At 49.1% G+C, this 14,469-nt stretch overlaps 1 protein-coding gene across 38 annotated transcripts in view; it reads left to right on the forward strand.

Moving 5' to 3' along the window:
- Positions 1-14,469, forward strand: part of MICAL3 (microtubule associated monooxygenase, calponin and LIM domain containing 3) — a 232,860-nt gene that overhangs the window by 181,902 nt on the left and 36,489 nt on the right. For 23 of the 38 annotated variants that reach the window (XM_008250134.4, XM_051837050.2, XM_051837048.2 and 20 more), the window contains 3 exons: positions 1,207-1,402; positions 11,264-11,514; positions 13,772-13,861. In XM_008250134.4, the coding sequence (XP_008248356.1) occupies positions 1,207-1,402; positions 11,264-11,514; positions 13,772-13,861 (537 nt within the window). Of the gene's footprint in view, positions 1-1,206; positions 1,403-11,263; positions 11,515-13,771; positions 13,862-14,469 lie in introns of those variants that run through there. The other 15 variants (XM_008250142.4, XM_008250144.4, XM_070049082.1 and 12 more) reach the window with 4 other exon arrangements.

A 14,469-nucleotide genomic window follows, 5' to 3' on the forward strand; every position in this document is an offset into this window, starting at 1 on the left:
CTCTTTTTTTTTTTTTTTTTAAGATTATTTGGGGTCAGCATTGTGGTGCATTGGCTTAAGCCACCACCTGCAACACTGACATCCCGTTTGGGTACTGGTTGGAGTCCTGGTTTCTCCACTTCTGATCCAGCTCCCTGCTAATGGCCTGGGAAAAGCAGTGGAGGATGGCCCAAGTACTTGGGCCTCTGCCACCCACGTGGGAAACCCAAAAGAAGCTCCTAGCTCCTGGCTTCCACCTGGCCCAGCCCTCACCATTGCAGCCATTTTAGGGAGTGAACCAGTTGTTGGAAGATCTCTCTCTCTGTCTTTCCCTCCTTGTAATTCTTACTTTCAAATAAATCTTTAAAAAGGAAGAAGAAAAAGAAAGATCACCATCTTGTGACCCCAATACATGGACTCAGCAAAGATTGTGGATGAGTGCTCAGAGCACTGGGTCAAAGAGTGCTGGGGGCAGAGCAGCCCCTGGTTTCTAAGCATCACACTGAGGGTGGTTGTTCACAATGGGGAAGCTGTGCCTTTGCACTGGAGACATGAATGACACCACCCAAGCAGTCAGGCTTGACTCTGAGCTCCCCGAGCAGTGGTACCCTAGAAGGGTGCAGCATCACCCAGGTGGTATCTCTGTTCAACACAAAGTATTTGTCATAGACCCAACCATGAGAGACAGAGACATCCACAGTGTGAGTCCTGCAGGACAGCCAGCCTGGCCACCTCAGCAGAACCAGCCAACACAAGGCGCGGACCTTGACTGAACCTTGGGTTAGTGGGGTGGGAAAGGCTGCTTTAGAGATGCTTGGCTCCCGGGCAATGAGAAGAGCCCCTCAAGGACTATCCCAAGTCTCTTTCATGTTACTGGTTCGCTTCTCTTTTCTCGATCTGGCTGGGGTTCCGTTGAGAAAGCCAGTGCTATAGGAATGGATGTGGACAGGCTGATTTTTAATTCCTCCTGCTTATGCACTTCTGCCACAGCAGCATCCTTTCCTGGCCCCTGCCAAATCTGGGACTTTCTGACTTCCAGTCTGTGCCATGCTCTGACTCCATGGGAGGGCATCCACATTTTGCAAAGACTAGGGTGACTGCCTCAGATGCCTCCAGGTGCTCACCTTCAGCCCCTCCTCCCACCCTACACATCTCCCATCATCCTGTGGCTGGTGTTCCTTTTCTGTCATTCGTCATCAGAACTTGGCTTCTTTGCTCATCTTGCAGGTTCAAATGTGAATGGCCTGGAGGAGCCCAGCATTGCCAAGCGGCTGAGGGGCACTCCTGAGCGGATTGAGCTGGAGAACTACCGCCTGTCCGTGAGGCAGGCAGAGGAGTTGGAGGAGGTACCCGAGGAGACGCAGGCTGAGCACAACCTGAGCAGCGTGCTGGACAAGGGCACTGAAGAGGATGTGGCCAGCAGGTCAGCCTGTGCCCAGGGAACAGCCTCACCTTGGGAGGGCAGCACAGCAACTTTTAACAACATGGAGTCCAAGCCAGACTGTCTGGGTTTGACTCTTGGCTCTTCCACCCACAGCCATGCCCCATCTGAGAAATGGGAATAAGACTAATACCTTGCTCCCAGAACCCAAGTAGAGGTTAAGGAAGCTGGTGTGCACTCTGTTTAACACAGTGCATGGCATGTGTGAGCACACGTGGGTTATTCGGCATGCTGGTGGGCCAGGTACAAAGGACGTCCTGGCCATTCCCTCATTTGGTCGTCCTCACAGGAACCTGCAGAGTAGACAGGACAGGAGCATTTATTTATCCTCTTATAGGTAAGGACACTGATGGTGACTAAGACTCAAGCCAAGATTCCCTGAGGTTTCCTGTGTGCAAGGCCAGGATTCTTCCTGTTTTCCCTGCTGTCCCAGGACTCTTTCTCCCCTATTCCAGTTAGGGCCCCATGTCTTCATCTTGTTATCCAGAAAGGATCATACCCATGGGACTTAATTCACAGACTCAGTAAGTATTTGTTGAATACTTGCCATGTCTCAAGCACTCTGTTAATCTCTGAAAAGGTAACAGGAAAAAAAAATAAGTCACAGGTTCTGCCCTCAAGTTGTTTACAAATCCTCTGGCAAGATGAGATGGCATGTGGGGGAGAGCAGTAGATTTAAGCAATGACTGCTTGGGAGGTCCCAGGAAGGTCCCTGAATTGGAAGCACTTCAGCCCCTGGTGGACTGCAGTCCTGGAGAGGCCAACTCACTTCTCCAGGCTTCTGTTTCTCCCCGTGGTAAAGACAGGGGCAGAAAACTTGTTTCTGAGCCACTGCACTCAGCAGCAAGTGGTTTTACACCTGGCCAACCCCAGTGTTAAATTATGTTTAACCAACCTGGGAGCCATGCATGCTCCAACCCACCCCCAACACTCTCCCAGGCTTGCTGTTGCTGCTGGCTTGTATTCCAGGGCCTCCAGTATCAGCAGAGATGGCCTTGGCCACGTCCAGCAGCAGGGTGCAGAGAGTGCACAGGAGAAATCCACACAGGTGGGGCTGCAGGTGGAAGCTCCTGCTGCAGCCCCTGACCGGGGAGCTTTGTGCTGACATGTAAGAGCGTTTGAATCCTGTACTGGGCACATACATCCGATGTGATGAAGGGAGTGAGTAGGGGATAAAGAAAGCAGGGCTTTTTTTTTTTTTTTTTAAAGATCCAAGAATGTGTATGCTGGGCAGAGCTACTTCCAGCTGCATTCCACCCCTTCAGCCCTGGCATTGGGCATGCCCTGTACAAAGCTGCCACCTCTAGAGCTGGCCCCACAGTGGCTCCCCTCTCGTTCCAGGAGCAGCTTCCTCCTGGCACCTGCAGTTCTGTCATTGTCACATACCTCTGCCAGTCTGTCCCGAACACCCGTGGAGCCCCACCCACCCTGCTGCACTCCAGAGAAGGAGGCCACATGCTCTTGGCTTGACCCCCACAGTTGGGGTGGGATATGCTGTCAGGGCGCATTGTAAATCCTTGGGCAGAGCCAATAACTTGACTTTGGGGTAAGTGTGGGTCAGTACGACTTCACTGCTCTAAGAGATTTTCCTCACCACAATTTACGCAGTGTGAAAGGCAAGGGGCAGCAGATGCATAGAAGGCTGGAATCACAGTACTTATAGTACAGTGTAATAGCAAGGGCAGCATGGAACAGATCAGTCATCATCTATGCAGTGCAGGAGACACACGTCTTACTTAAATTTGAAAAAGAAGAACACCTTTAGATGCTATGCAGAGTGAAAAATGGCCTCTTAAAAGTGAAAAGCCCAGAGGAAATAGCTGCAGATTTGGTCTTAGTTTCCCCAAGGAAAATATAAGCTGCAAGAGCTGTATCATGTATTTTTTTCCAACTTCCCTGCAGCACAAAGCACAGAGTTTGGTGCATTTTCTGCCTTCGGTTCTTCCTTGATAAGATGTTACACTTGAAGATGAAAAATAATATAGCAGTTCTTTTCTTTTTAAAGATTTATGTATTTATTTGAAAGGCAGAGTTAGAGAGAGAGAGAGATATCTTCCATCTGCTGTTTCACTCCCTAAACGGCTGTAATGGCTAGAACTGGGCCAGGCTGAAGTGAGGAGCGTTGAACTTCTGCTAGGTCTCCCATGTGGATGGCAGGGGCCTAAGCACTTGGACCATCTTCTGTTGCTTTCCCAGGCACATTAGCAGGGAACTGGATTGGAAGTAAAGCAGCCAGGACTCAAACTAGCACTCATATGGAATGCCAGTATTGCAAGTGGCTTAACCCATTGTGCCCCAACGCCAGCCCCTCAAAATAGCTTTAAGAAATCGGCCGGTGCCGCGGCTCACTAGGCTAATCCTCCGCCTAGCGGCGCCGGCACACCGGGTTCTAGTCCCAGTCGGGGCGGCGGATTCTGTCCCGGTTGCCCCTCTTCCAGGCCAGCCCTCTGCTGTGGCCAGGGAGTGCAGTGGAGGATGGCCCAGGTGCTTGGGCCCTGTACCCCATGGGAGACCAGGAGAAGCACCTGGCTCCTGGCTCCTGCCATCGGATCAGCGCGGTGCGCCGGCCGCAGCGCGCTGTCCGCGGCGGCCGTTGGAGGGTGAACCAACGGCAAAGGAAGACCTTTCTCTCTGTCTCTCTCTCTCACTGTCCACTCTGCCTGTCAAAAAAAAAAAAAAAAAAAAATCACCTGGTCCAACCACACTTTCTGGGAGTCTAGAGAACTCTCAACTCAGGTATCTGCTGCAGGAGGCCACATAATGTGCTGTTTTAGAGCATGGTTTTGGTGGGGCCAGTGTTGTGGTATAGCAGTGCCAGCATATGGGTGCCAGTTCATGTCCCTGCTGCGCCAGTCCTGATTCAGCTTCTGCTTATGGCCTGGGAAAAGAAACAGAGGATGGACCAAGTACTTAGGCTCCTGCTACCTACTTGGGAGACCCAGATGATGTTCCTGGCTCCCGGTTCCTGGCTACTGGTTTTGGCCTGGTGCAGCCTTGGCTGTTGCAGCCTTTTGTGGAGTGAAACAGCAGATGAAAATTTTTTATCTCTCTCTTTCTCACTCTCCCTTTCTTTCTGTAACTCTTTCAAAATAAATAAATAAATCTTAAAAAACAAAAACAGAAAAAAACCTGGCTTTGGGGCCTAACAGATCTGGGCTGGAAGCCCTACTCTGGCAGCTATTAGCTGCAGGAAGGTTACCCAACCTGTGGTTGCCCAAGTGCCTCCATTTCCTCATCTGTAAAGGATACTGCACCTCAGAGATTTGCTGTGGGGATTAAATCTAAGACAGCAACAACCAGTGAGTGCTAATTCAGTGCCAGCAGTTACTATTGCTACTATATTACCTGTAGTTGTAAGCACCGTGCAGGAGGTGGGCCAGGCCCATGAATTCTCCCACTCGTTTCCTTGAACAAATGGGTTGAGGGCCAGAAATTGGTCTTGGTCCACGCTGGCCCCGTCCTGGGGCATTATAACCAAGCTTGGCTGAGCTGATTCAGTCGATCTGGAGTTAAAGCTGAGATTTTTGTTTTTAAACAGCTCCCAGGTGATGCTGTAGACCAGAGAGAGACCACGCTTTGAGAATCAGCACTCTTAGTTTTCCAGATTTCCTTGGTGACAAAACACCGCCTGGCATATGTGGTGAAAAGTAATTCCTGAGCCCTGCCCTGGGGAATCTATTGGGGTGTCTATTTGTGATACACATCCCACACGATTCTTACCATCAAATTCCTGGTGTGGGTCCTTGCAGGCAAGGATGGCCTGCCCTCCTGAGGGGAACTTAACAGTAGAGTGTTTATTTTCTGTGGAGAGGCCGAGTGGCCAAGACAAGAGAGACTCACCTTAGGATGTCAGTGTCATTTTTCTCTGACTGGCCAGAAGAATTTGCCCTGAGCAGTGAAGGGACTGTGTACAGCCTACGTAGTTGGCTTCAGTCACTGAGGCCTGGAGCGAACAAATGTGCTTTCCAGACAGGACTCCCCACAAGTTGAAGGCAGGCCAGCCCCAGTGGGCTTTACCTTCCATGAGAATAACTGTGGGGAAATGCCACTTCTTCAAGGCTAACCATGCCTGTTCCTGTAGCCTCCTTCCCCACCCCCGTTCCAGCACAGGCAGCAACATGAGCCATTGCTGAGCAGGATGCTGCTTTTAGCATGGATTGGGTTTCACCGGGTAAAGATTCATGGATGACGTACACCTTTCAGCCATCTGCTTAGTGGTAGCATATTTACGGTTGCATGGAGGGGCCTTGGGGACAGGAAAGATGGAAGAGCAGTCTCTCTTCTTGAACCTGATTCCTGTTTCCCTTTGGAAACCAGGAAGTGCATTCCCCACAGCACCCTGCCTGCCTGAATCCCTGGTCTCCACTTGCTGAGGTCTCACCCAGGCAGCCATGAGTGTGATCATGACTTTCTTCCTGGGATGGCTACCCTGGCAGTTGCTGGTGGGCAGAGAGCCACAAGAGGGCCCAGCAGGTGTGATGTGCACACTGCTAGGAATCCTGACCTCACCTCACATAAGTGGTCTGATATTCTTAAGCTTCCGTGAAAGGCATAGTAGCTATGCCCTGGAGTGGTGTGTAGTTAAGTGAGCCAGTCTGGGGGAAGTGCCTCGCACTCCGTGGCACTGTGGCAGGGCTCAGTCAGCCTTTGCTGTCACTATTGTGGTGCTGTCCTCCGGTCTGCCCCTCCCAATACAGCGGAACCTCATTGAAGTAGAGCAACTCTGCCTCTTTGTAATGTAAGCCACGTGCCTGTGGGTTTTGTTCCCTCTGCCCTGGCCCTGTCAGTGCCTCAATAAAAAGACACAGGAGGGAAAATTCAGGGACAGTGCTTTGAACTGATGGGTCAGGGATGAATTGAAACAGGAAGAGGTTTCGCTAGATCTTCTAACTGCAGGGAGCAGCCCCTCGTGATGAAGGCTTCCTAGAGGGGCTTATGGGGGACATCTCTGGCCCCTCTGAAATATGGAGAACCTGTCCTGACTTCTGTAATCTGTGGGTCATGTGCATTCTTGCCCATCTTAGCTGTGCTGATCACTGTGATATGCACTTCCCTGGGCCTAGCAGCTCCGGCGCCTGCTCTCGGAGGGAGTGCATTGTTCCCAGTGTGAAAATGGACACCCCCTCTGATGGAATGGGATCTTGATAACCAGATGTTCTGGCCCTGTCTCTCCTGGAGGGCCACTATCTCCTTCCAGAGGGAGATGGAAGCTGGTTGCCTGAACTGTTTTCTTTTGATACGGGATCCTCTCCATGTGAAAAGTGTCCAGACCGTAGTGCAAGGGGGTCTGACTCACTACCCCATCCTTCCTTCCACACCCTGACAAAGCCAGACTCAGAGGTTCAGGTGCTGGGAGCAGCCAGGAAATACAGATGAACCTTGAGGCACTGAATATACCTGGTCAATCCTATGCTATAGAAAGCTTGGGAAAGAGCATTTGGCACCACCTGTCAGAGGGCTGTCCATCCAGCACACAGAGATGGAGGCCACTTGCCTGCCTCGGGTCTCTAGAAACAAGCCCCAAGACCTCTCGGAAGCAGGCTTAGCATATAGCTTATGAGGACAGGCAATGGTTTTATGCTTTTATGCACTCTCCTTTTTATGTTTCATGCCTTGCTTGCCATGCTTCCATGCTCCTTGAGCTGTCATAAAGCTAGCCAGAGTGGCACTAATAGTGCTAAGTGGAGCATCATTGTCCCTGTCACAGGATATGTGTTCATTGGCCATATCATCAGTGCAGTCTTCCTCATGGCAGGACAGGGCTGCACTGACACCCCCCCCCCCCAGGAGGCTGCAGTGTGGTGCCCTCCACCCTGCTGACCGCTGGCGCATTCTTTTTTTTTTTTTTTTTTTTATCTTTTATTTAATGAATATAAATTTCCAAAGTACGACTCATGTGTTACAATGGCTTCCCCCCCATACCGTCCCTCCCACCCACAACCCTCCCCTTTCCCACTCCCTCTCCCCTTCCATTCACATCAAGATTCATTTTCGATTATCTTAATATACAGAAGATCAGCTTAGTATACCTTAAGTAAGTATTTCAACAGTTTGCTCCCACACAGAAACATAAAGTGAAAAATAATAGATTATTTTTTTTAAATGATGATGAAATCAGATCAGACCTATTGTCATGTTTAATCCCAGTGAGAGTCAAGTTGGGAATTGATAATTTCTTTCTTTTTTTTTTTTTTTTTTTTTTTTTTACAGAAGATCAGTTTAGTGTACATTAAGTAAAGATTTCAATCGTTTGCACCCCCATAGAAACACAAAGTGAAATATACTGTTTGAGTACTTGTTATAGCATTAAGCCTCAGTGTACAGCACGTTAAGGACAGAGATCCTACATGAGGAGTAAGTGCACAGTGACTCCTGTTGTTGAATTTACAAATTGACACTCCTGTTTATGGCATCAGTAGTCTCCCTATGCACCAGTTATGAGTTTCCAAGGCTATGGAAGCCCCTTGAGTTCTCCGACTCTTATCTTGTTTAGACAAGGTCATAGTCAAAGTGGAGGTTCTCTCCTCCCTTCAGAGAAAGGCACCTCCCTCTTTGAAGACCTGTTCTTTCCACTGGGATCTCACTCACAGAGATCTTTTTGCCAGAGTGTCTTGGCTTTCCATGCCTGAAATACTCTCATGGGCTTTTCAGCCAGATCCGAGTGCCTTTAGGGCTGATTCTGAGGCCAGAGTGCTATTTAGGACATCCGCCATTCTATGAGTCTGCTGAGTATCTCACTTCCCATGTTGGATCACTCTCCCCTTTATTTATTCTATTGGTTGGTGTTAGCAGATACTAGACTTGTTTATGTGCTCCCTTTGACTCTTAGTCCTTTCATTATGATCAATTGTGAACTGAAATTGATCACTTGGGATAGTGAGATGGCATTGGCACATGCCACCTTGATGGGATTGAATTGGAATCCCCTGGTATGTTTCCAACTCTACCAATTGGGGCAAGTCAGCCCGAGCATGCCCCAAATTATACATCTCTTCCCTCTCTTATTCCCACTCTTATGTTTAACAGGGATCACATTTCAGTTAATTTTCAACACTTAAGAATAACTGTGTGATAATTACAGAATTAAACCAGTCATATTAAGTAGAACAGACAAAAAAAAATACTATGAGGGATAATGTATTAAGTTGTCCATTAGCAGTCAGGGCTATGCTGATCAAGTCACCATTTCTCATAGTGTCCATTTCACTTCAGGAGGTTTCCTTTTTGGTGTTCAGTCAGTTGTCACCGATCAGGGCGAACATATGGTATTTGTCCCTTTGGGACTGGCTTACTTCACTCAGCATGATGTGTTCCAGATTCCTCCATTTTGTTGCAAATGACTGGATTTCGTTGTTTCTTACTGCGGTATAGTACTCTAAAGAATACATATCCCATAATTTCTTTATCCAGTCTACCATTGATGGGCATTTAGGTTGGTTCCAGGTCTTGGCTATTGTGAATTGTGCTGCAATAAACATTAGGGTGCAGACCGCTTTTTTGTTTATCAATTTAAACTCCTTCGGGTAAATTCCAAGGAGTGGGATGGCTGGGTCGAATGGTAGGGTTATATTCAGGTTTCTGAGGAATCTCCAGACTGATTTCCATAGTGGCTTGACCAGTTTGCATTCCCACCAACAGTGGGTTAGTGTCCCTTTTTCCCCACATCCTCGAGCTGGCACATTCTTGAACAAGCCATGGGCACACCCAGCCTTGGAGGAGGGACAAGATGGCCTTCCTCTGCCCACTGAGGGTTTAAGATGAGCATAGAAGTGTCTTTATCCTTATTTCATGTTTGAGTGATGTTAAAGACATACACTGAGTACATTCTTTAATAAGAAAGTATTGAAAACACAAAGATAGGACAGACATAATACCAGTAAAGAAATACTGAAAAATACTCAAAACCCAGATGTCAAGCTGTCTGTGGCCCAAATCCTTTGTAATTTTTTTTCTTTTTATTGGTATAAATAATTATACATTGGTATAATTGGTATAAATAATTATACATGCTTACAGGGCACAGAGATAATTCAAGATGTGTGTACTATGTGTGATGATCAAATAGGGCACCATTTCTTTGTGTTTGGAGTCTTTGTACTCCTGTTCCCTAGTTCTTCATATAGTATGTAAGATCCGTAAACTAGAGTCACCCACATTCTGTGGAATGCAGCATGTATTCCTCCTGGCTCACTGCTGTGGTGCACATTACCCAGCCTCACTTTGCCCCTCCCTGCACCCCTGCCCTGACACTTCTCAGCCTCTATACACCCCCATTCTCTCCTCTGTTTGTTTGTTTTTTAAGATTTATTTATTCAATTGAAAGGCAGAGTTACAGAGAGAGAGGGAGAGACAGAGAGAGAGAGAGAGAAGGGGAGATAGAGCTTTCATCTGCTGGTTCACTACACAAATGGCCATATAGTCCAGGCCATGAGGAAGACTGCACTGATGATATGGCAGACTGAAGCGAGGAGCCAAGAGCTTCCTCTGGGTCTCCCAAGTAGGTTCAGGGGTCCAGTACTTGTACTGTCCTCTGCTGCTTTTCCAGGTGCATGAGCAGGGAGTGGAGTCAGAAGTGGAGCAGCCACAGCGCTGCCCCACCCATTCTCTCCTCTTTGAGATCAACTGTTGTCACTTCCAGAAACACACGAGAAAGACCATGAAATATTTTTCTTTCTGTGGCTGGCTTATTCCACTTAACACAGTGTCCTCCAGTTTCATCCATTTTCTCACAGATTCCAGGATTTCATTCTCTTTTATTGATGAATAATATTCTATTATATAAATACTACATTTTCATTATCTGTTCATCTGCCAGTGGACACCTTGGTTGATCCCACATCTTGGCTGTTGCAAATAATGCTACAATGAACACGGGAGTACAGGTTTCTCTTTGATATGCCAAGTTCATTTCCTTTGGCTATATATCCACAAATGGGATTGCTGGATCTGTGGTAGTTCTGGAGGAACCTCCATGGTGTTCTCTATTCAGGCTGTACTCATTTACATTCCTACCACATTCTCTATCCTTGTCAGCATATGTTAGGTTTTGTTTCATTGATAGTAGCCAATCTGACTGGGGTTGGGTAATATATCAAGAGAGTTTTCATTTGCATTTCCCTGATGGCTAGTGACACTGAGTGTTTTTCTCATATACTTGGTCATATGTATATCTTCTCATAGAAGCTATCTATCCAGGGACTGGCATTTGTGGCACAGTGGTGAAGCTTCTGCTTGTGATGCCAGCATCCCATATTAGAGCGCAAGTCTTGCTTACTCCACTGGCACATTTTGGGATCTGAAGAAACATCTTGAACCTGACTCTGCTGCCCCCACCTCCAGTCCCATGCTTGGTTTCCAGCCAGTCAATTCAGCCTCTCAGGGCTCCTCCTTCTCCTTCCCGCCACACCCAGGGTTGTGAGCAGCCTGAGTCAAGTAGGAGTTCTACAGAGTAAATAGTGAATCAGATGAAAGCAGACTTTCCCTCTGTCCTGGATGCCCAGTCTTGAGTTTGTATCAGAACAAGTCCATTGCCCTGTGTGTGCCCTCGAGGTCCATTGACGCTTGACTTAGTGTTCTTGGTGTGTGCAGGCCAAAACACACACTCGCCTTGCTGTTTGCAAATGTGGGTCTGGGTAGGTGTTCACTCGAGTGTGTGTACCTCATCCTGCCATCTCAGTCTCTCTCCCTGAGTTCCTTCTGGTTCCCTCCCTAGTCAGGAAAGATGCTGGACCCTTCTTATGTTTGCTCCCTTCCTGCTCTGCAGGTGCTTGGCCTGGCCCGTGTTGCCACTGCCTGTGGCTCGTAACCTTCTGCTTACTCTAGTGCGTCCTTATTTCTCCACAGCAGTTCTGAGTCTGAGATGGAGGAGGAAGAAGAGGAGGAGGAAGAGCCTGGGCTGCCCCCCTCTGACCTGGGTGGCGTCCCCTGGAAGGAGGCTGTGAGGATCCACGCTCTTCTGAAAGGAAAGAGTGAAGAGGAGCTTGAGGCCTCAAAGAGCTTTGAGCCTGGCAATGAAGAAGAGGAGGACGAGGAGGAGGAATATGAAGAAGAGGAGGAGGAAGAATATGATGAGGAAGAGGAAGAGTCCAGTGAAGGTCAGGAAAAAAATTCTTTTCTCTTAACCCTGACCCCATCCCACCTGAAGTGGTCTGCTCTGTGCTGAGTCCGTGCACGCTGCCTCCCACAGAGCCCAGGCACAGTCCTGCCTGCCTCTCCCTGGCCCTTGACACAGGAATAAAGAAGCAGCCCCACTGGCAGTGGGAATGACGTCCCTGGTGTGCACTCTACTTAGAACTTGGAAGGCAGAGGGCCAGACCAAGGATTTCATCCAAATTTCATTTCTTCCTCATTTTATCTTGATTTTACCAAAGGGAAATTGAGCCTTTTAGAATCTGAGGTTTGGTGACTGCTAGGAACTTGGGTGTTCACCAGTTGTTTCAGGGATAAAATGCATGGTATCATTTGAGAGCCTGTATCCCAGGAAGGTACATCATAGCTTCCGTATTCAGTCCCTCTGCTCAGTTCTGGAATAGCCTCTTGTCATGGACCTGAGATGTTTCCATTCTGTCTCTATGTCTTGCTCTAGGTGACCTTGATTGATGACAGAGTGCTTTCTGGGCCTCCTCTTCCAGCCTGTCATTCTTTCCAAGTCTGGGCTACCCAGATATCTGATAGGGGTGAGGAAGAAGCCAGGAGACCTGCTTCTCCTAGGATGATGAAGGGTAGCACCCTACCCTTGGGGCATAGAGTGAGAGAGGAAGAAATGGGCCTTTGCATTTCTGTGTTTTCTTTCTCCTTTTTTTATTTTTTTTTAAGATTTTATTTATTTGAAAGAGTTACAGAGAGAGAGAGAGAGAATTATCCACCTGCTAGTTCATTCCCCAAATGGCTGCAACAGCCAGGACTGAGCCATGCTGAAGCTAAGAGCCTGGAACTCTCCTGGTCTTCCACATGGGTGGTAGGGACTCAAGCACTTGGGCCAACTTCTGCTGCCACATGGGATGATGGCATCACAGGCAGCAACTTAGTCCTCTGTGCCGTACTGCTGGTCCCAGGGCCTTTGTATTTCTTTTTCTTTTCTTTTTTTTTCCTTTTTTTTTTTTTTTTTTTTGACAGGCAGAGTGGACAGTGAGAGAGAGAGACAGAGAGAAAGGTCTTCCTTTGCCGTTGGTTCATCCTCCAATGGCCGCCGTGGCCGGCGCGCTGCAGCCGGCGCACCGCGCTGATCCAATGGCAGGAGCCAGGTACTTCTCCTGGTCTCCCATAGGGTGCAGGGCCCAAAGACTTGGGCCGTCCTCCACTGCACTCCCTGGCCACAGCAGAGAGCTGGCCTGGAAGAGGGGCAACCGGGACAGAATCCGGTGCCCCGACCGGAACTAGAACCCTGTGTGCTGGCGCCGCAAGGCGGAGGATTAGCCTAGTGAGCCACGGTGCTGACCCAGGGCCTTTGTATTTCTAAGCATCAATTCTTCCCACCCTTGGTCAGAGGACTAGATTAACTTCTGGACAGCCTGGTAGACTCAATCCTGATGACTGTCCACTTGTTCCTGCTTCTCGCCCCTGTGCCATGGTGCTTGTCCCTGCTCCCAGCATTCCGTACCTGCTGCCTGGTCTGTCCAGGGCCTGTTTTCTCTGGCCTGCAAGGTCGGAGCCTTCCCCAGACGTGGCTCAAGTTCCTGAGCTGGTCCCAGGAGAGCTCCCAACCTCCTTTGGAGACTGCAGCCCTGATGCACACTGGTGTGAAGATCAGGGTCAGGGCACTGCCTCAGGCTTCATAAGGGGCCTCTCCAAATTCTGCTGCCCTCTTGCGTCTGAAGACAGAGGCTATGTCCACGGCCTGCCCCTCCTGGTGCCATTAGTTTTATGAGAAATGAGTGAGGCCTGTACAAAAAGGAGCCAGGCACTGGCTGGAGCCTCAGTTCTCTTTGCTGCTGTCTTCAGGACTGTGCTGCCCCCAGAGCTGCCTCATTCTCTCCATCTGATGGCTAATGCTCCAGCACAATTTAGGGTCAAAGCTGACTCCTTTTTCAAGGGAGTTTCTTCCAGCGTTCACACAGGAAGCCTCATTTCCCGGACTTGGACCTAACATCAAGACCAAACCTGTAGGTAACTAGAGAAGCACATACCAACAAGTTCAGCCAAACTCTGCGAGTTCCCAGGTGGGAGCCTGTGTGTGTCATTGAGCAGCAGACTTCAAGGCCTGTGTAGGCAAGTGATAGGCACTATTGCCTTGCAGCTGAAGGTAACTCTCCTCTCTGTTCTCTTCCCTCCTCTCCGTTCCCTGTTCTCTCCATCCATCCCTCTATGGGATTCTTGATGCTGTTTGTGGGTGTCTGGCTCCCCCTGCTGTAGAAGGGGAGTACTGCCCCTGGGACAGAGAACTCCTGCAAGGCCAGTGGCTCCAGCACCTCTCAAAGGAAGAAGATACGGGTACACGTAAAGGTACCCACTCTGCCCCCTCGCCCACCTTCTACCCTGGTTCCCTAGCAGCCATCCAAAATCTGCCTGCAAGAGCAGGTCCCACATGAAAAGATCTGTATTTTACAGAGCATTGCACATAACTAGCTGGGCATCTGGCCCTGGGCCCTGGACCCAACCTTCAAACCCGTGTACACAGTAGCATGTAAGGCAAAAGAGAGTCAAGTAGAAGTCAGATACAGCCCTATCAATTGTGGCCCCTCCATGCCCCTGTAGGTTTTGCTGCAGGTTACCCTGTCTGTCAAGGCCCGGCTGCTTCTCACCAGGAACCACCTGCCATGGCCACAGTGCCTCTGCCCCTCACAGGTGCCTTTAACATTTCCCTGAGAAAGAAGGACATGCTGGCTTCCAGGCAGGTTGACAGGAAGCAGACATTGCTTAGGTAGAGGAGTCACTCTCTTCCCTTTCTTTCTTGGAAGGTGAAGAAAGGTCCTTGGTTTTTCTCTTTGACTTTCCTTCCTCCATCCTAAGGCACCATGCTCTTTAGCGACTTTGCTATGGTTCAGCCTCATCAAGCACTACAAAGCCAAGTGCAGGAATCTGTAGAGACCCGCGGCCCCAGTAAAGAGCAA

The sequence above is a fragment of the Oryctolagus cuniculus genome, chromosome 9, assembly GCF_964237555.1.
Source record: "Oryctolagus cuniculus chromosome 9, mOryCun1.1, whole genome shotgun sequence".
Lineage (NCBI taxonomy): Eukaryota > Metazoa > Chordata > Mammalia > Lagomorpha > Leporidae > Oryctolagus > Oryctolagus cuniculus.